Source organism: Scophthalmus maximus, chromosome 3 (genome assembly GCF_022379125.1).
Source record: "Scophthalmus maximus strain ysfricsl-2021 chromosome 3, ASM2237912v1, whole genome shotgun sequence".
Taxonomy (NCBI): Eukaryota; Metazoa; Chordata; class Actinopteri; order Pleuronectiformes; family Scophthalmidae; genus Scophthalmus; species Scophthalmus maximus.
Genome location: NC_061517.1, coordinates 12,893,373 through 12,913,908, shown reverse-complemented (window position 1 = coordinate 12,913,908; position 20,536 = coordinate 12,893,373). Strand labels below are relative to the sequence as shown.

Sequence of the window (20,536 nt, the reverse complement as noted above, 5' to 3'; positions counted from 1 at the left end):
ATCCCTGATGAAGAAGTACCAATGTTACTGTAACAGGTTTATAATACAAAGAACTGTAATTGTCTGTGCAGACACACACACACACACACACACGCAAATATATATAGATATACTGTATGTGTGTAATTGATTTCATTCCATATAAATATATATATATACACACATATTAAAGTATATTGTATTTTATATTTTAAATTACAAACACACATACACATTTTATACATAGATATTTAATATATAAAAATGTAATTGTCAATATATTTATGTATATATTTAAAATGTATATATGTATGTATATACACAGGCTATACATAAATATCTGTGTGTATATCTATGATATTATATATATTCAATTAAAACTATACACACATTTTATACGTACATATCAAAATATATAATATATAGATTTATAGATGTTTAAATATATCTATATCTATATATATGTTTTTTGTATATGTTACGCTTTAAACGCTATCAATATATACTGTATTTATACATATCTATATATATTTATAAATATATATACTGTATATATATATATATATTATATATATATAGAGAGAGAGAGAGAGAGAGTAAATATTGATTGCGTTTAAAGCATAACATATACAACAAACACATCTATGCCTATATCTATATATACACGGAGTGTGTATTGATTGCGCTCCAGGCGCGCCCCGCCACCAGCAGGGGACTCCATCTAATCATTTCAACCCACGGCACCTGTTGGGTTCGCAGGACGCGGAGCTGCTGCATCCTGCTGCCACACAACAGTTGCTGCAACTTCACGGAACTGGGTCCCGCGCCGCGTACGCGCCTGGCAACTTCCCACACGTCACGGAAGCGTCGAGGCGACAACCGGAACAGCTGGCGCCGACACCGACCGTCTTCAGGTGAGTCCACTGGGGTCCGTCGTCGTCACGTCACGTGTGACGCCGGCTGCGTGCTGGACATGGTAGAGACTCTACCACCGCCGTGGTCAGCGTGGAAGAGGGACACTTGCAGCCCAGCCTCTCTTTCATTTCTTTCTCGAGTTGGGTCATTGCCAGGCATCACATTAACCGCAGGAGGTCCACACTTCTGCTTCCTGTCATTTTAAAATGCAGAGAAGTTGTTTTTATTTGATCCATTTGTATTTTGAAAATATAAATGTGACAGACATCCTTGGCTCCTCCTGAAAAATACTAGGTATTTAGCCGCGATGGGACATGATTGCATTTTTCCTGTCAATCCACATTGCAATGACACATTTTCCTTGCTCCACCTCCTCACTGTCTTAACCGCGGTGACAACTAACTGGACCGACTGGTTGCCCATTGCACATACAACAGTGGAGTGTACTGAGGTTGTCTTCCCTGTGTGACACACCCACACACTGTCCCCTTGAATCACCTACAAGGCAGGCTGTCTTGAGTATAAGGTGAATTAATTATGACCCAAGTAAGAGTGGGTCTCTTAAGTGAACAGTGATCAGCTAAGGACGTGCAGATGTCCAGCATGGCCATGATATCCTGTTTCAATTGGCAGGAAACGGCCTCCTATTGTGGCAGGGCAGGGAGGACCTGTGGTCCGGTCACGCTCCACGTAGCACACTTCACTTCCTGTAGCAGATGACAGCTGATCATTACTGGTGAGGTGTCATTGGAGCAGGTGTCTGAGCAAGGCGCGTCTGCGTCACTTATTAACCGGCCTGGGAGTTGCGGCAGTGTCGCAGCCCACCCGGTGCCACGTGGGTCCTGGAGGACTCTGGCCGGAGCAGGTGAATTCAGGTGTATGCTGAAAGGTGTGGTGTGTTTGTTCTCTCTCCTCCTCCCTGTTCTCTCCACCTGCCCTCTGGGACTGTTTCCTGAAGAGACTGGAAGGCTGCTATGACAGAGACGCACCGACCGGTTTAGGATATTTCTGTCTTGCTTGCCTTCTTTTTCCGCCGAACAACAGGAATAACTCTCTGGATGTACAGAGAGTAAAGGTGGGGGAGGGGGGGGGGGGGGTTGTGAATGAAGGATTTTTACAGAGCTTGGGTAAAACTGTCAGGTAACGTTCATAGACATTTTACAGCCCGTTCCTGGGGAATTAGATTTGTTTTTTTGTGTTTTGTTTTTTTCAGCCTTGGGAGCGACACCCTTTCTAAAACATGCGGCTGATTCCGCGCCGCCGTATGTCCCCTCTGAAACTGGCAATCCTTGGGGGCACTCTGTTCATGGTGGTCCTAGTGGTTCTGCAGAGGGACGTTGGCTCTACGCCTGACAGGGACCCCTGGTTTCAGGACCTGGTGGACAAGAAGGACAAGATGATTGTCATGGTCCGGGAGGTCATTGGTTTCCAGATCAGAGCTCCGCAGGCGCCACCCGAGCAGGAGCAGCCCACCCAGGACGTCAACTGCCCCACTGGCTTCTACACGCAGGCTGAACTCAAGCCACACCTGGATAGACCACCGCAGGACCCCAGAAGCCCTGGGGCTGATGGGAAGGCATTTCAAAAAGACCATATGAGCCCAGAGGAGGAGAAGGAGAAGGAGGAGGGCATGACACGGCACTGTTTCAACCAGTTTGCCAGCGACCGTATCTCACTCAGCCGCAGTCTTGGGGACGACACAAGGCCTCGGGAGTAAGATCATGTCGTCAGAATGAGCCGAGATAGCTCGGACTAATCGCTGTTTCACCGACACGTTTGCTGACATGTACACAGCAGGCCAGATAATATTATGCATCGGGTCTGGGTTCAAGCTCGGTGTGGTGAATTATTATTTACAAGCATTTTCATATCGAGCTCACATCTATCCTGGAAAATTCACATAGTTTTAAAGATTAATCTGAGTGTTACCACAAAAACAGTACAGCAGCACGCCCATTATCCAGTAGACTGGATAACTGAGACTGAGGCATTATCTGTAAACATCTGTAAACATTTTTCACTCGGTGTAAATGTTTATCCAACTTGACATGAGAACATGTCACAAGCTTTACAGGCTTTGAGTCATTTCTTTTACAGAGCTTTCAAGTGGCTTTTAAATGAGCTGGCTGTTTATGACTGCACATTGAGCTATTTAAAGTGAGCTCACATCGAATATCTGCGAATAGGTCTGTTACACGTGACTCAACTCTTGAACGCCCTTAACTGTCATGCCTTTTTTTTCTCTCTCTGTCTCTATTCATATCTGGATGTGGCTCACCTCACTCAGGTGCGTGGAGCAGAGGTTTCGCCGCTGTCCTCCTCTGCCCAGCACCAGCGTCATTATAGTCTTCCACAACGAGGCTTGGTCCACCCTCCTCAGGACGGTCTACAGTGTTCTTCACTCCTCTCCTGCAATCCTGCTCAAAGAGATCATCTTGGTAGATGACGCCAGTACTGCAGGTACACACTATAGTGCCAAAACATACTCAAAGACTCCCTGACAGCAGAATATAAAAGGCTTTGTTTAGGAGCTGGGTGACAGTGAGAGAGGCTTTGAGTTCAGTTTCATCATTGCATTCTTTCTTATTCCTGCTCAGGCACATGAATGAGGGAGACATTTGCATACTCAGTGGTTCTGCCAGCAGGATAGTGTTGATAGTGCGAATATCAGTTTAATGAATGCAAATACAATTTCACTGGCAAAGAACGTAGAGAACGACCAGTATTTCTTTCATCATATACTTGTGACTTTATTTTGCTGCCAATGTCAAAAGAATTGTGTTGTGCTGAAAATAAAGCTCATTCTTCATTGTGGCAGCCAAGTTACACTGCGACATGTTCATGCCAAGGTTAGAATGAGTGCAGTCTATATCTTGTTTAGTATTTAAGCATGCATTGATGTTGACAGTTAGTTCAGTTGAAATTCAGAAACCGACACGGTTTTCTTACCGTAGTGTACCTATCTCTACAAAGAATACTTAGCTTTGGATACGTCTGTAAGGTTTCACAGCCTGTGGAATAAATGTTTCATTCTACCCGTCAGAGTGGGTACTGTGAAGCCTTTTCCTACCACGATTAGTTAACACGAGTCATTTCGATGAACCTCAGCTCACACATTCATATACTACTGACAGTTGCACTCACTGTTAATGGGGCAACGTTGAAGAGACATTTTTAAACTACATGAAAGAAAATCACCAGGAAGTTCATGTGGGTTAATCCTTAAATATAATATCGGCTGAGGGCGGCTGCACACCACTAAATGAGGGGGAAAAAAGTTATGAGTAATTTATTAATTAAATTTGACCTTTAGATTTTAAGGCAGCATTCCACTCACAGTAAGGCGTGAGCTCTGATAAGATAACAGAAGTGTGTTAGCTTGGGATTATAATTTGTTTTTTTTGCAGCATGCAAACACAGTAGCAGGCAGGTGGACTTGTGTTTTTAACAGCAGAAGAGACTTCTATTTAGCTATATGTGCATAGAGACAACAGAGTCAATTTTCGCAGTGTCTCATTGCAATGCTTATGTCTACAACTCTGGGTGCCTTGAGGGCACCTGCACCTCAGTGAGACAGAAAAGTTATGTTAAAAGATGTTTGTCGTATGTCAGTGTCACATGGCATATTGGCTGATCTTTTAAAATATTCTCAGTTATGTCTGTCACAAGCCAACAAGCCGTTACCCTCAGCTGTATGTACGCATTTCCTACTGGGCCCAAACTTCCCGTTTTTGTCAGCAGAGAAGCTGCTTTTTGTCGTTGCGTTATTACATGTGGTGGGTGGGTTCACTGAAGGTGAATTTCATGAGAAATATGTGGTGTGCAATCTCACCATCAGTGCTCTTAGAAAAAAGGAAGTGTTACCCAATTTTACCAGCAATGTTTCCACTTCTTTGCCTTTTCTTCAGTGAGATGCTTTATTTAATACTGGGCTAGAAATTTTTACTTCCATTTTTAAGTTTGAAGATCTCATATTTCTACAGTGAGTGTGGACTTCAATCACTGGAGCTCAACTAAATCAAAGACTTTTTTTTTTAATTATATTTTATTTTTTATGAAGACAAGTTTTGAACAATGTGATAATTTAGTTTTCTCTCTGCAGAGCACCTGAAGATCCAACTGGACGAGTATGTGCGTCATCTGAAGGTCGTCCGTTTGGTGAGGCAGCTGGAAAGGAAGGGCCTCATCACAGCCAGGCTGCTGGGTGCCAGTAAAGCTCAGGGAGAAATTCTCACCTTTCTCGATGCACACTGTAAGAAAACACACACACAACGACAATACCCAAGCCACATTGGCCTTGTTAAGCAGCTGTGTGTGGCTCACAGTCGATCAATAGAACTGACTGGGTTATTTTTCTTTCTTTTTTTTTTAAAGTTTTGGGACAATTTAAAACTGTCTTCACTTTTAGGTGGTTCTCAATGAACCAAACGCTTAATTTGCAGCAGATGAATATACATTAAAGGGGCAGTAAGCGATTTTAATCCAATACACTTTTTGTAAAGCAAATATTTCCTTGCGGCCCGCTAGCTGTCGGTACTGTGTGAAAAAGTTTTTCAGTGCAGCCCTGGCTCTGTAAATTGAAATTTTCAAAAACTTGTATGGGCCGTGCCACACAACACTGTGTGCAATTTGTAAACATCACTCCCCGACACCTTAATAGACGTGCTAGCGTCAGATGCTACATCTCAGGGGTTTTAGCCTCATGGTAAGCGCGTATGTCTCCCATACCCAAGGCTGCGAGTTTGAGCCCCGATTAGTGCAGTCAAAACATCAGCAAACAATCTTTCTCCAAAATCGCTTACTGCCCCTTTAAATATAAATTTGTATTTTACAACCACGACATATTAGGAGAGTGGTTAACTGTACAATGCTTGAGAGAAAGAATGTGCCTGTGATTAGGGAGGGACTCATTTGAGACATACAATCATAATTATTTGTGGGAGCAAAACTCAATTTGCTATTTTTGCTCTATTTTTGTTGATTGACTATTATACCATCAGCTTTTCTCTATCCCTTTGTTTAAATGGCAAATCCAGGTTGATCTAATTCAACAATTCTGCCAACTTATTTAATACATATTCTATGACTTCTCAGTGATACAAAAATGTACCAAAAACATTTGTGACTTTGGACATCAACATGCTAAGTGCGATGCCAGCCTTCCCCTGAAGCCAAGCAGTGACACATCATAATGATAATGATCTACACCTGACACTGGTTGTTGGAAGTAAATACATTTTTATGTAGCAGAGGTTGAACAGAAATCTGGTCTGTGATCTCTCTCTCTCCTCCCCGTGTAGGTGAGTGTATGAATGGTTGGCTAGAACCTCTGTTGGGCCGCATTGTTGAAGAGCCCACTGCTGTTGTTAGTCCAGAGATCAGCAGCATTGACCTCAACACCTTTCAGTTCAACAAGCCTGTGGCCACCAACCGCGCTTTCAACCGAGGAAACTTTGACTGGAGCTTGACTTTCGGCTGGGAGGCAATCCCAGAGGATGCGAAGAAACAGCGCAAGGATGAAACCTACCCTATAAAGTAAGATGGATCATGTTGGCCTCACTTGGATCACCCTGAGTCATTTCGGGGCCTAAAGCTTTTGCAACCTTCCATTTCAGAACTCCTACTTTTGCCGGAGGTCTCTTCTCAATCTCAAAGAAGTACTTTGAACACATTGGAACATACGATGACAAGATGGAGATCTGGGGCGGTGAAAATGTCGAGATGTCCTTCAGGGTCAGTTTCTCTATCTATACTCCCAGTGTTCCACATATTACTCAATAAAAGCTGCTTTCAGACATGCACTTATGTCCAGACAGTGAGTGTCAAGTGTGATTCTCAGGTGTGGCAGTGTGGGGGTCAGTTGGAGATCATTCCTTGTTCTGTGGTGGGTCATGTCTTCCGCACCAAGAGCCCCCACACCTTCCCCAAAGGCACAGAGGTCATCACTCGCAACCAGGTGCGCCTGGCTGAGGTCTGGATGGACGACTACAAGAAGATCTACTATCGCCGCAACAAGAATGCTGAAGTTATGGCCAGTGAGGTTAGTGTGACCTTCGGACCACGATCGAATGTTAAATACACATGGATACAGTGTCATTTCCTCTCACATCTCTTCTCCCACATTTTAACCCAAAATTGACATTCCAACTTATTTCACTATTTTAGAATAGGTATGGGGACATCTCTGATCGTTTGAATCTAAGAGAGCGGCTGCAGTGCAAGAACTTCACCTGGTACCTAAACACAATCTACCCAGAGGCCTTTGTTCCGGACCTATCACCAGAAAAATTTGGAGCAGTAAGTCATGTTTCCTTTACCTGTTGACCTACCAAACCTCACATGTGCAGCTACATCTTACTGTTATTGTGCTTCTCTCTGTTTGCACCAGCTCAAAAACAAAGGATCTCAAACCTGTCTGGATGTCGGAGAGGACAACCAGGGCGGAAAACCTATGATCATGTACCCGTGTCACAACATGGGAGGCAACCAGGTACAATGACTTACACTGAAGAAATTAAGAACTGAAGATGGTTTGATGATGTCCGGTCTCTAATTGGGTGATATCTCCTCCAGTACTTTGAATATTCATCTCATAAGGAGCTGCGTCATAACACTGGAAAGCAACTGTGTCTTCACGCCACCCCTCCGCCGGAGCCAGTGCAGATCGACCTGTGCCAGCTGAAGGGCAGAGGCACCAGTTGTTCACCACAACAGGAGTGGGTCTTTACAGAGGTGAGGAGCACTTGGGGGCGGACAAAAAGTTGAACATTTTGGGAAGTATACTGTGATTTCATCATCATACCTGTCTGCTAAATAAAAGGGTACAGCAAGGTTACTAATGATTAACCCTTTATGACTGACAACCAGTGAAGCCTCCAGTAACCCATAAAACATATTGTTTTTAAACTTGCGTTTTTGTCCAGATAAAAAAAAAAGGAAATTACTGAGCCTGAGAAATTACTAATTTTCTTTCTTCTTTTGTGCTTCTGCCTAAAAATATATTCGCACACTTTCACTTTATTTCTGATGCCCCACTCCAGGAAAATCTTCTGAAGAATCCGAGCAGTGGGAAATGTTTACGGCTGATTGGAAGCCAGATTCAGATGGACCACTGCAATTCTGCTGACCTCAATCAGCACTGGACATTCAGTTGACTTCCTAGAATGCCCATCAAGTGACCTCTGGCACCGTGTGCCCCTTCCCTTCCTCAGACTTGGCTCTGAGGAGCCAGCTCTACATCGATCCAGTGGGATTTAAATGCTGTGGAGCTTCGGGCATGTGGTCACCGTAAGCGGACAGACAGAGGACAAAGTAAAGACAGTCACATTATTGAAGATGCCAAGGTTGACCTTTAACATATTTTAAATTTATTTATGATGGGATCTCAGGAGAAGACCTTTGACAGTGGTTGGGCGCACCCAAAGTATGAATGTTGCTTGCACAAGTCACAGCTAAACCCTGGGACGATGGCTGTGAACTGTAATGATCTTAATTCAGTGAATTTAGCTTGGAACATCAGTGCAAACAATGAATGGTGAAATGTTAAATTATGTCCAAGTCTTTCTAAAGATCAAGAGATGTCCGTTTTTTTATTTTAAATAAAAATCCTTGTGTAAGACGAATGATTTCTACAATGGAATGTTCTTTTTGTTTTTGAAAAAAGTATTTCTGGAGGTAGAACAATGAAATTTATCTGCGTCATAACCAACAACAATGATTAACCAAGTATATCATGCCCTGAAAGAATGATTCACGAGTCCTTGTTGTGGTTACTGATGATACACACATTAAATCGTTTGGATTTTGAGTCGGGGTGATGTGTAGTTGCCTCCAGGGAAACGAATTCGATACTGATTTTACAACATTGTGAAAACTTTCATGCCGGCGGTTACTTGCTGATAAGAGCTATTTCAGAAACAAAGCTGTAAGACGTTCTCTAGTCACAGTTCACGTTTGTGCAACATTTACTCAAGGTGTGGTTGAGCAAGGAACATTCCTACCAGGTGTCTCGGCTTTGTCTCAATAGACCTAACTTGTGAGTTTACGTGAAAAGGGAATAGGCCGGATTTCCTTCAGGCTGCATGCATTACAAAACATGAGGAAGCAGTGAGTTGTTTTTTTTCATTGCAACAATAGGTGGCAGCATTGACTCAGAGTATTTCTGCAATGCAAGGATGACGATTGAAATTTCATCATACTATGTGTGTGTGAGGAAGCCAAGTTGTAGTAGTGGGGAGAGAGCAGTTGGGCCGAAAGATGAGCACTGAGCTTTTGACTCGCTCTGAGGTGTTCAGGCAGCTCAGGAATGAGCTATATGGAGAGGATCAGTCAAGTCATTCCGGCACGCACACATTTATTATCCTAGGAGCCTCCGTGAGTACGACCTTTGACCTTCTTACAACATGACATTATTAACCACTCTTTCCTTCTGTTCTAAAACTTGAAGTGATTTTCAGATGTTGAAAAAGTGCTTTGGTTAAAATCTACATGCTGTTATGTGGCTGTGGTCTGTTCATAAATCTATATTTCTTTTTGCATTGAATTTCAAACTGGAGAATATCGAGTTTGGTAATCGGAGAAGACCTGTTGAATTGGGCTGTCTGCTTTTACCATTGTCAAGCATTGAGCATCTAGTTGTGTTCTACCTGTTTCCTTGCTTATTTTTTCAATTTTCACAATACCAGTTATCATTTAACATCTGATTATGTAACATCTGTGAGCAAAGTTCTTCCAAAGTCTCTAGTTGGTGTTTTCTCTCACATTACTCAACACTCACTATATCACTGTGTCCATCTATTTTCAAACTTTACTTACTCTTTGGACTCTTCGTTGATTGATTGACAGCCACATCAGTAAAGGTTCATGATCAGATGTCTTTTTAATTTGTGTTATTTGCACAGGGAGATCTTGCTAAAAAGAAGATCTATCCAACTTTGTGGTGAGTAGAATGGCTGCTCATGCACCAGTACAGGACAGAGTTGTGGTTTTTTTTTTGAAGTTGTGTGTCCACCTTGTAATAGGAGGAGTTTGACCCTTGGCCGGTCTACACTATAACTGCTTTTGACTCTGTTCCTTCTCTAGGTGGTTGTTCAGAGATGGCCTGCTGCCAGATAACACTTACTTTGTGGGGTTCTCCCGGTCTAACCTGACTGTGGAGGACATCAAGACAGCATGTCTGCCTCATATGAAGGTATAATACATCTCCTCATTGCCTATACGAGACAAGATTTTTGCTTTGCTTGGGGTGTGTTTTCAGAAGTCATTGTTCAACCTTCTGCTTCAGGTCACGGATGAAGAGAGCGAGTGTCTCTCAGCCTTCTTCAGTAAGAACTCCTACCTGAGTGGCAGGTATGATGACGGCAGCTCCTTCAACCAACTCGATGCCCATCTGTCATCTCTGCCTGGGGATACCGATGCCAACCGTCTGTTCTACCTGGCCCTGCCACCCACCGTCTACCACCAAGTCAGCACAAACATCAGGACCCACTGCATGAGCCGCAAGTATGTTATCCTCCAGTCATTAAACATAATGGTTAACATGCTGTTGGCTCACATGCTTCTGATCAACTGTTTGTCAAACAGAGGCTGGAACAGGCTAATTGTTGAGAAGCCGTTTGGTCGTGACCTCCAGAGTTCACAGGACCTGTCAGCCCACCTGTCCTCCCTGTTCACAGAGGACCAGATCTACCGCATAGACCACTACCTGGGCAAAGAGATGGTCCAGAACCTCATGGTGCTCAGGTAACATGCTCCAGACACACATCTTTAAACAGTACAGCACTGGTATAGTCCTAAATGTCACAGATTACATTTTACCCTCTCATTTCAGGTTTGGAAACCGTATCTTTGGACCTATATGGAACAGGGACAATGTGGCCTGTGTTGTTCTCACCTTTAAGGAGCCTTTTGGCACTCAGGGCCGTGGAGGATACTTTGACGACTTTGGAATCATTCGGTGAGAGACAGCACATTGAAATAAATGTGAAACCAGTGGGTGCAATATCGACGTTATACTAGAGCCTTCATTTGCCCTGATTCCAGCTCTTTCTTTTTTCGTCTGACAGAGACGTCATGCAGAACCATCTTCTCCAGATGCTCTGTTTGGTTGCAATGGAGAAACCTGCTTCCACCAGCCCAGATGACGTGAGGGATGAAAAGGTAATCACTATGATTGATTAACAGGAATTGAAATTGGTCTTCAATGACACGATCATCCATGTCATTACAAGCCTATTGTTCTGTGTTTTTTGTATGCTTTAGGTGAAAGTGTTGAAGTGTATAGCTCCTGTTGCCTTGTCAGATGTGGTGCTCGGCCAGTACGTAGGGGACCCTGAGGGGGAGGGCCACTCCAACCTGGGTTACCTTGATGACCCCACTGTACCAAAAGGCTCCTGCACACCAACTTTTGCCACTGCAGTGCTCTATGTTCAAAATGAAAGATGGGATGGTGAGACTAAACACACACAAAAAAGCTTACATTTTTGTTTGTGGTCTGTTTTTGCGACGGCTCCTCTGATTTTCATCCTGTCATATTTTTTCCACCCATCATTTCTGTCCTTGCTCCATCCGCCCATTCATCAGGAGTTCCTTTCATTCTGCGCTGTGGTAAAGCTCTGAACGAGCGGAAGGCAGAAGTGCGTCTGCAGTTCACTGACGTGCCAGGAGACATATTTAGTGAACGTTGTCAGAGGAATGAGCTAGTGGTGCGAGTGCAGCCGGATGAAGCCATTTACCTGAAGATGATGACCAAGAGGCCTGGGGTTTACTTCAGCCCAGAGGAGACGGAACTGGACCTCACCTACAAGAGCAGATACAAGGTGCCACAGCCTCTAAGCCTATATGTATCCATTGAGGTCCATCATTCATGTTTTGGATATATTTTTCAGTGCGTTAAGTTAACTTACTTATTAAGAACTCGTACTTGTGAAAATAATTTTCTTGATTCAATACAAATCTCTTTTTGTGAGATATTCACTGTCTCACAGTGACAGTGATAGTGTTAATGTAGGTCACCAAATACTGAACTGCCATGATATGGTATGGTATTTTATTGTAGCATATCGTTACTTCTGTCCAAATAAAGCAGCCTTAGCTACAAATACAACAATATTATAGCTTAATGCTGATTTTTTTTAACTTTGTTCCATGTAGAATAGACATTATGCTAGATTAAAACGATGCAGTGACACTTAACCCAGTCTCCATAAACAATACATAAATGTTTAATAAATAGTTCATAACCCACTATAATTTACTTTGTGTATTTGTCAACATTATAACTCCCACTATCTGGTTCATAAACAGATGATGAGTTGCAAAGCTATGAAACATATCTTCAGGGTGAATATTATTATTATTGACAAATATTATACTTTAATAAATGCTGAAAAACTGTCCTTATAGCTGTGTAATACAGTACAATATGTACTATTTATATGTTCATAATGTGGTCCATTCATTCTATAATGCATTCTACATATGCATGTGTCCACAAACAATGTACAGTATAAACTTCTATGATAATAATCCAGAAAAAGACTACCTCGGTAAACGGTACCATGTTCTCCCTTTAGAATGTGAAGCTCCCAGATGCCTATGAGAGACTGATACTGGATGTCTTCTGTGGAAATCAGATGCACTTTGTCCGCAGGTTTGTAGTACCATTGACTGTCAATGTTCATTTTCTACACATCTCATTTAGATGTGTTTAGAACTGTTCTCTTTTCTGATGTAGTGATGAGTTGCGGGAGGCCTGGAGGATCTTCACCCCCCTGCTTCACCAGATAGAGGCAGAGAAGACGCAGCCTACACAGTACACGTATGGAAGGTAACATCTGTTTCATGGTACAGGAATAAATACATGATGCACATTATCCTTTAAAGCGATAACATCTCTTCTCCCTCCTTTTTTTAAAATTTGTTGTGTCCGTAGTCGTGGTCCAAGCGAGGCCGATGATCTCGTGAAGAGGGTGGGATTCCGCTATGAGGGAACATACAAGTGGGTGCAGCCCCACACAACATGATGCCTACTGTTACGCACACATGCAAACAAACTCATGAATACGTTAACAGTGACATAACAAAGTTTACAGACAATGTTTACTGCAATCTTTCACCTCTGTGCCATTGATTGATTTTGTCGGCATGTACAAAGAAAAACACAGATTTTGTCTCGAATCAGAGAATGGATGTGGAAATGTACAATTGGAGCCTGGTTTGAGTGTTCACCTGGAAATTTAACATTTCTAAATAAATCATCATTCACTCTACTGTCTGCACTTTTTATTTTTCCCCAAAGAATTGTCCACACTTAATAACCTATGCTTAGAACGCATGATACTTGTAGAACAGAAAACCTTTTACCATGTACTTGATTGATTCTTGTAAGATCCAATAATCTGTATGTTATGGAGGGAGTGAAAGACCAAGTCACTTGAATGGGAATATAAGCTTGTTATGGGTTTACTGGCATTACTAAACCATGATCCTGAGCGTGAAACACATTAAAGCAACAACAACGGTAGTGTTAATACTAGGAGGAGGTGTTGGTCGTGTATATAAGAACAGGTGGCTCCCCTTAATGAGAGTCAGTCACAAAGGAGACATGTTTTAATGCCCTGCTTCAAGGCAGGAACAACTTCCAGGTAGGTGTTTTAAGCTTAAATCAAATCCAAACTGTAAATAAATGCTAATAACATTTTGATAAGATTAATCTTTCACGATATATGAATGAGTTTTCACATTACAACATCAATTTGCATTTAACTCCCTGCACACTGATGTTGTTTCTTATCATCTGTCTGTCCCTACCAGGTGCATGGCCTAACACACACACACACACACACACACACACACACACACACACACACACACACACACACACAGTGACCAATAACACCACTCGAACCTGCCAGTACTCGGAGGGCCATGCGAAGTGTACCATAGATTTTTTCATGTGATTATTATGTTGCTTTTATTTTTTTTACAATTACTGTATACACTTTTAAATAAATAATGGTGTGTTAGTTTAGTTTGGTTTGAATAAAAACACAACATACACTGTCCTGCTGAACTAATGCTGATAACAATAAAGCATAAAATGGTCAGGACAGTCTGTATAAAAAGTCTTTTATTTCTTTGACATTCTGATCTTATTCACTGGAAGCTCAAGTGAACACATAATATACAGAACAAAAACTGCATCGACACGCACGCACGCACACACACATACACATAGTATACAGTCGATTTGTGCAGAAAAAATGCTAATGTAGTGTTCCTTAATTTTGTTTAAAAGAGCATCTTTCAAACAAACTGACATATAAATAAATAATCTTTTTTCATCACTGCAATGATAAAAACCTATTAAAGTCCCTGAAATATTAGCTTTGGAAAGACTGCAAGTCTGTAAATTCATAAATGAACTTCTCTCAAATAGGTGAGACTAGTGCAGGATGCACCTCCTTTCACACTTGTCGCTTTCTTCACTGCAGTTGTGTGCAGCTGTGCCGTCCTCGATGCCCCTGGCATACAGACGCACCAACTGGCAGTGAATCCTAAGACAGGAAGTGAACGCCGTTAAAAATTGTGCTGCGATTTATCTCATTTTACCTTACAACAGCGGGAGGATACTACAGTATGAGATTACGCATATACAACATGTCTGGTTGTACTCTCTCACCTGCAGACGATCTCAGTGAAAGGCAGGATCTCTCCGTCACAGTTCCACACCGACACAGGCGGAGATTTGCTGCAGCACAGGCCACACAGGAAGGGGGAGGGTGTTTTCAGCTCTTTTGTCATTTGTCGCCTCGTGCCTATCGCTGCCAGCTGCTGCTGAGAGCTACTCCTGCTCACAGTCTCAACATATCCTCTGTCCTCTTCATCCATCCCAACACTGCCCTGCCCTGCAAGCTCTTCATATGTGTCCTCCTCTTCCCCAGAAGCGAGGGAGAAACGGACGGCCTTCACGCGGTGGACCTCCACAAATGGCAGGTCAAACTAAGAGAAGCGGGCGAGAGATTGGGTCAAGCTAGTCCTTAGTTTTTCAATTTAAAAAGCGCCCATACTGTAGTGTTAATGGATTTTGTAGAACACAGGATGTGATGTTGGCCCCTAGTGGTGCGGCTGGGTAGGTTGTAAAGGAGGGGTGATAAATAAAGTCATGCTTCAAGAGTACACGCCGGGAAACCTCTCTCTGCTTATTTATAGGTTAGAACCACCTAACTCTACCTGGTCCTGTGTGCTTGTGTGCCTGTAGAGGAACTTGAGGAAGCCCAGTGGGTTAGTGTCCCACACCAGGATGAGGTCCCCTGTTCCGTCCGCCAGGTGAGCAGAAGGAGAGAGGCCTTGAGGACTCTTGGGACAGCAGCTGGACATACAAGTGAGAGACACACATCTGAACCGGCCCTCCACACTCACCCACTGGCCTGCAGAGACAGAGAGAAAAAGAGTGACAATGCTACCTTTGAAAATATATCCCTGCACATACTGGACATGACAGATGACTCTGAAATTAAATATACGATATGTAATTTGTGCTAAATGGGCTGAAACATACAAACACAGGACATTCATGCTGAGCTATTACCTTCTGAGACATTACTGAACTGGCTGTACTGGGCACTGTACACGGTTCCTGAATCTGGGGAGTGGGGGAAAAGTCTTTCTGTGCTTCTGGAGCACACACTGCACCTGCAAACACACAAAGCACAAAGATCTTCACTCTGCTTGAAGTCTGTGAAATAACAAGCGCCTCGACCTTGACAGCCAGGCATAAGAGCATCGTATGGACAGATGCCTCAGACAAAGTCCAAGTGGTATTGTACCATCTTACAGAGAGAGACCAAGGCTCACCTTTCATCCGGATCAAGTTCCTCTTGCCATGGTTTCTACCCTCCTTAAGGTACACCCAACACCTGAGTCCCTGCTGCAAGTGGTAGCAGTTACGCTGTCTCAAGTTGTGAATTTAAACCATTTCACTTGAGCTTTAACAATAACAACGCAAACTCCAGGAACAGATTCTCTCTTTCTCGTTTAAAGGGTTAAAGTTTCATTATTATTAAAATCGTCCTCATCCTTAACTTAGATAATATGAGGACTCGCAGAAAGACTGAGGGTAAAATTTGCAACAAAAATGTGTCATCATTTCTTGTAGTTCATAACACTGCCACCTTTCTCTTGCACACCAATCTAAGTATAAAAAAACCATTTGCGGAGCCATAAAAACATGTTGTGTGATGTTGTAAATTTAAGGTTTGTTTAACTTTTCATACTGTGGCTAGTCATGTCGTCACATAACACTGGAAACTATAGGTAATGAACAGCAATCCTTGTGTCAGGGATAACTTACCTCTGTGGTACAGGACATGTACAGAAGAAATCACAATCATAGAGTAAATACTTGGTGCTTGAAAACATTATTTAAAAGTATTATGTCCCATATAGGTTGGTATGGGAGTGCACAGTCATTTTAATTTCCTTTTTTTTTTCTTTTTGTGTACGTCTCTTGTGAGTAGGTGGTATTTTACCCTGAGAGGCAGCGTGTTTTATCTCTAGGGCTGGAGAGCGGCCGGTCTGCAGGTAGATACTGAACGATGCCTTTGTAGCTTCTGTTGCTCAGGTACACCACTGCCCCTATAGGCAAAGGAGAGCAATTACATTAGCTGAAAATGCGCAACACTGGGTGTATACACTAAGCTTGAAAACGAACATACTCAGGGGAATGTGCATCTGTTACATGAAATGTTTTTTTGGAAAAAGAAGGTCCATACCTGAATAGTCATATCTGAGAGGTCCCATCCAGCGGTGTTTTTCACTCTCGGCCAGCACGTCCCCATAGAAGCCGTATCCCACCAGAGACACGGAGTAGCGCACCAGAGCGGAGGCGTGATGAACTGAACACACATCCAAAGGCTGGGAGTCTCCTGCAGGGCATTGTGGGATATGAAGAGCTCAAAGTTGACAAAATTGTTTTGGTATTTAAAGGTATCGATTTGTAAAATCGACAAATAATATGTAATTTGAATGGAAATACTTACTCACCAATGATAATGTGCAAAGCTGAAGTAACAGGGTCGATCACTCCCACAGTGGCGTAGCACACACAGTCTGTAGACCCTACCAAAGATACAATATGAATGTGTGTCACACAGCTGCAACTCCAACTCCAGTCAGCGCATGGATTCTTAATAAAAGCGTTATTACCTGCAGGAATGATGCCGATGTGAAGCGGACAGGGCTGCAAGGTGACAGCGGGATCATTCTCACACAGGCCCGACTCTTGTTGTGTCCGCCCAATCAAACCATGAAGTATTTCCCCGAACATACCATCCCCGCCCACACACACCACCCTGTTATAACAAACACAAGAGTTTCTGTTATGAGAGCCCCTCCCAGCAAGGTTAGCTGTTACAATACTGTCGACCACAGTGTAGACACAAGCTCTTACCCGTCAAAGCCTGTCAGGTCTTTCTTTAGCAGGTGGTCTCTGGCCTGGTTTGCCCGCTCGGTCACTGAACAATACAGGATTAAAATGTCATCTCTCAGACATAAACCCTAACCTAGAGGATTGTCTCGCAACTGCAACGACTCTTTGTGTCAATAACAAATCAAACTTTTCTCAACCTATCACGTGAGAGCTGATGCCAACCAGCTCAAACAGAGGGGCGACCACAGAATGGTAGATCTTTCTTCCCTTCCTCTTTCCTCCAAATGGGTTGATGAACACCAACAGTTTATGTGGGCGTAATGGACCTGAAAGATACAATTCATAAAAAATGACAGGTTTGTGAGAGCAGAAAGTCAAATCATTACATTTTTTTTAGAAGACACTAGAGCTGTTATAACAGTTTTATGCATCATCTAATTATCCAGCCTTACTGTGCGTTTTGACAGCAGCCCTTAGGTGTTTTGTCCACTGATCTCTGAGGACCCTACTAGGGCAGCGGAACTGGGTCCGGCCCAGTCTCCATAGCAACCCAGAAGAGCCCCTGCTGCTGCTGCGCTTCACATAGAAAACTAAGAGTTGGACGATAAATAGAGAAAACAAAACTGTGCTATAAAACCACAAGGTCAACTGCGGAGATGTGGGGGATTACGGGCACATACATACATACAGTATTTGACTGAACAGCAGTGTGCAATGCACTTGTTTATTATCAACTTTCTCATCTCTGTTAGCCATTCACTTTAGCGTTGACTGTGGCCTTGGGTTTGTGATATCTGAGAGTGTCCCAGGAGAACCCACCTGTGAAGTCTTTGTCTTTGTCCTCAACCAACTTCTTCGGCAGGATCTCCACACGGCCCTCCTCCACTGCCAGCACCTCGGCCACAGGCACTGAAACTTTAATCACACAGACAGAAACACAGGGTAAACTTCAGTGGACATGCTTCTTTGCATACAAATGACAGTGTTTCATCCACTCCAGCTTCCTTATAGCTGATATGAGCAAGGGGATTTGCTCAGGTGTGACTCGAAACATTATTACATTTTCACGGTGAACATATTGATATGTCACTGTAAAAAGTTAAATAACAAATTATGGCTAAATTATATTTCCTGGCTTCTGTTTCGGGGTTCTGTTATTTGTTTGCGCTGACTCGCTGTGACACAGCCATCGCTTGTTAATGATATCAATAACACAAACTGCTTTCCCTTCTATGACACACAAAATGGGTTCTGTGGAAAAGGCCTTTAAGAAAGTTAATGGTGGTTTTGGAGTCAATATTTTGCTGTTACTGGCTTTGTATAAGAATGATTTGTATGACGCAGCTTGTGAGAGCGCATGTACAAGAGAGAAGTCCTGTGAATGCCAAAATTCTTCTTATTTGCATTTGTTGTTGTTGACGGTTGGCAAATGAACTGCTCAGAGAAATTCCTGGGAAGTGTGTTCTTTCTTCCAACACAACACTACACAGACTTACATGTAAAAATGTCGTTGTGTTTTCTTGAGTCAGTAAGTTTTTGGTGCTACTGATTTACAACACACAGCATGGAGTGTTTGTTTTCTCAAAGAAGACACATTAACATCCCTCTCTGTGGAATTGGTTAGGGAAAACGTGACAATTAAAGGACAACCGGTATTACAACCCTCAAAGTGTGTGTGTGTGTGTGTGTGTTCTCCCCAGCCTTTGTTTTCAGTAAACTGTCTCAGCAGGTTGTGTTTCATGTTCGTGCAGTTCAACTTGTTCTTCAGCTGAATTCATGAGACGTGCTCCCTCCAAACACATGCATGATGTAAGATATGTTTTGGGTTGGGGAAGCTTCTGGGCAACTCTCACCGAATGAATACGGACTTGTTTGTCATCGGTCCTATTTACAGAAGTTCGGTGCACAGGGGAAAAGACTGGTCTCAAACCAGACCATGTTTAATGCAAGCACGCAAATACGTTGACAAACACGCAAATGCAAAGGAATGCGATGCCTCTGAACCATAGGAGCTTACTGTCCAACAGCTGTCAGAGATCGACTGATGTTATCTCGAGAATGCAACAGAAAAAGGAAAGACGCCTACTTGTTTTCTTATCGCGATGCTTCTTGTCTACCTCGGTCCAGTTGAAATGCCAGCCCGTCAGGACCGCCCGGTACCTCTGATTCCCCACGAACACACTGGACTCCAGCTTCAGGTCCGTCTCCATCTGGCACCAGGCGCTCGGCGTCGAGTGCGTCTCAGGAAGAAAAACCTTGGCGATCACATTCTTGTGGCCGTGACTCCGACCATCACCGGGGCCCCGCAGCGGGTTGGCAATCGGACCTCACCATGTCTCCTTATTTATTCTCTCCTTCTCTTTCCGTTCTTCTTCTGAATGGATTCGAGGAGCTTACTCTGAAGACACATTAAGACACATTTTTTTCTGGTGAAATGTTAGAGTCGCCGACTGACACATGGTGTTATTCTCCTGCTCCGCAGTCCCTCCCACAGACACCTGCTTCATTTGCATGCTGCGCTGCTGATTGGATGCCAGGAGTTTACCTGCGGTGTAAGCAGCAGCATAGGGTTCCAGTCCTATTGCCTGACCAGAGCTCACAACACCAGCAAAGACACCTCCCAGCCCCGCCATGGACTGTTCTCGCTGCTGAACTCTGGAAAGAGGTTCCGCAGCCTTCGAAGCAGAACAGCCAGGTTCCGCAAAAGCTTCTTCCCGAAAGCCATAAGACTGTTGAACACAAAAATAACAATCCCCCCCTCCCCCCTCACACACCCTCACACACCCACACAGGACTGCCTCACTGGACCGGACAATATAAATATAACGATACACATGTGCAATATATTTTATACAATATTTTATACATAGTTTCTTTATACATAGTTATGTTTGTACATTTCCATTTTGTATGTAAATACTTGCTTTATCTAAATGCTGCTGTTTTTATCCTGCACTAAGAAATTTCGTTCTGATCTGCACTGTACGGTGCATATTGAAATGACAATAAAGAAGAAAGTCTAAAGCCTAAAGTCTATTGTGACCGTAGGAGAATGAACCATGTCACATTACATTGTGAACTGCCTGGTCCCAGCGCAAAGAGTGTAATGTGGTCCATAACGCCACATCCGAATTAATGTCGAGGTCAATTCTTCAAAATAAAAGCTCATTGGAGGCACGCATGAAGGGGGTTCCAACTTTTACTGTGAAATCC

At 43.1% G+C, this 20,536-nt stretch overlaps 3 protein-coding genes across 8 annotated transcripts; 2 read left to right on the top strand and 1 right to left on the bottom strand.

The window, feature by feature from the left end:
* Window positions 1-754: 754 nt before the first annotated feature.
* galnt6 (UDP-N-acetyl-alpha-D-galactosamine:polypeptide N-acetylgalactosaminyltransferase 6 (GalNAc-T6)) lies at window positions 755-8,516 on the top strand. Of its 5 annotated transcripts, none has more exons than XM_035644472.2 (11): window positions 755-893; window positions 2,108-2,607; window positions 3,182-3,354; window positions 4,997-5,146; window positions 6,195-6,429; window positions 6,510-6,627; window positions 6,734-6,934; window positions 7,060-7,191; window positions 7,283-7,384; window positions 7,468-7,626; window positions 7,935-8,516. In XM_035644472.2, the coding sequence occupies exons 2-11, from the start codon at window positions 2,135-2,137 to the stop codon at window positions 8,046-8,048; spliced, it is 1,857 nt and encodes a 618-aa protein (XP_035500365.2). In that variant the 5' UTR covers window positions 755-893; window positions 2,108-2,134; the 3' UTR covers window positions 8,049-8,516. The 5 variants fall into 5 exon arrangements, with proteins under 5 accessions (XP_035500365.2, XP_035500368.2, XP_035500369.2 ...); XM_035644475.2 differs by lacking the exon at window positions 755-893 and adding an exon at window positions 1,604-1,759; XM_035644476.2 differs by lacking the exon at window positions 755-893 and adding an exon at window positions 1,631-1,783.
* A 499-nt stretch (window positions 8,517-9,015) lies between these two features.
* LOC118316555 (glucose-6-phosphate 1-dehydrogenase) lies at window positions 9,016-13,163 on the top strand. Its single transcript, XM_035644480.2, has 12 exons — window positions 9,016-9,267; window positions 9,795-9,832; window positions 9,976-10,084; window positions 10,178-10,395; window positions 10,477-10,635; window positions 10,724-10,849; window positions 10,959-11,052; window positions 11,155-11,341; window positions 11,476-11,711; window positions 12,468-12,544; window positions 12,629-12,721; window positions 12,827-13,163. The coding sequence occupies exons 1-12, from the start codon at window positions 9,151-9,153 to the stop codon at window positions 12,915-12,917; spliced, it is 1,545 nt and encodes a 514-aa protein (XP_035500373.2). The 5' UTR covers window positions 9,016-9,150; the 3' UTR covers window positions 12,918-13,163.
* Window positions 13,164-14,005: 842 nt separating this feature from the next.
* Window positions 14,006-20,021, bottom strand: zgc:158263 (ceramide kinase family protein). Of its 2 annotated transcripts, XM_035644479.2 has the most exons (14): window positions 19,869-20,021; window positions 19,410-19,721; window positions 18,143-18,238; window positions 17,776-17,913; window positions 17,521-17,649; window positions 17,345-17,408; window positions 17,101-17,246; window positions 16,939-17,013; window positions 16,668-16,820; window positions 16,425-16,530; window positions 15,485-15,588; window positions 15,127-15,323; window positions 14,576-14,895; window positions 14,006-14,450 (listed from the first exon to the last, which is right to left on the bottom strand). In XM_035644479.2, exons 2-14 carry the CDS (start codon window positions 19,531-19,533, stop codon window positions 14,339-14,341), a joined length of 1,764 nt encoding a protein of 587 aa, XP_035500372.2. In that variant the 5' UTR covers window positions 19,534-19,721; window positions 19,869-20,021; the 3' UTR covers window positions 14,006-14,338. The 2 variants fall into 2 exon arrangements, with proteins under 2 accessions (XP_035500372.2, XP_035500371.2); XM_035644478.2 differs by lacking the exon at window positions 19,869-20,021 and having other exon boundaries at window positions 19,410-19,799.
* Window positions 20,022-20,536: the final 515 nt, after the last annotated feature.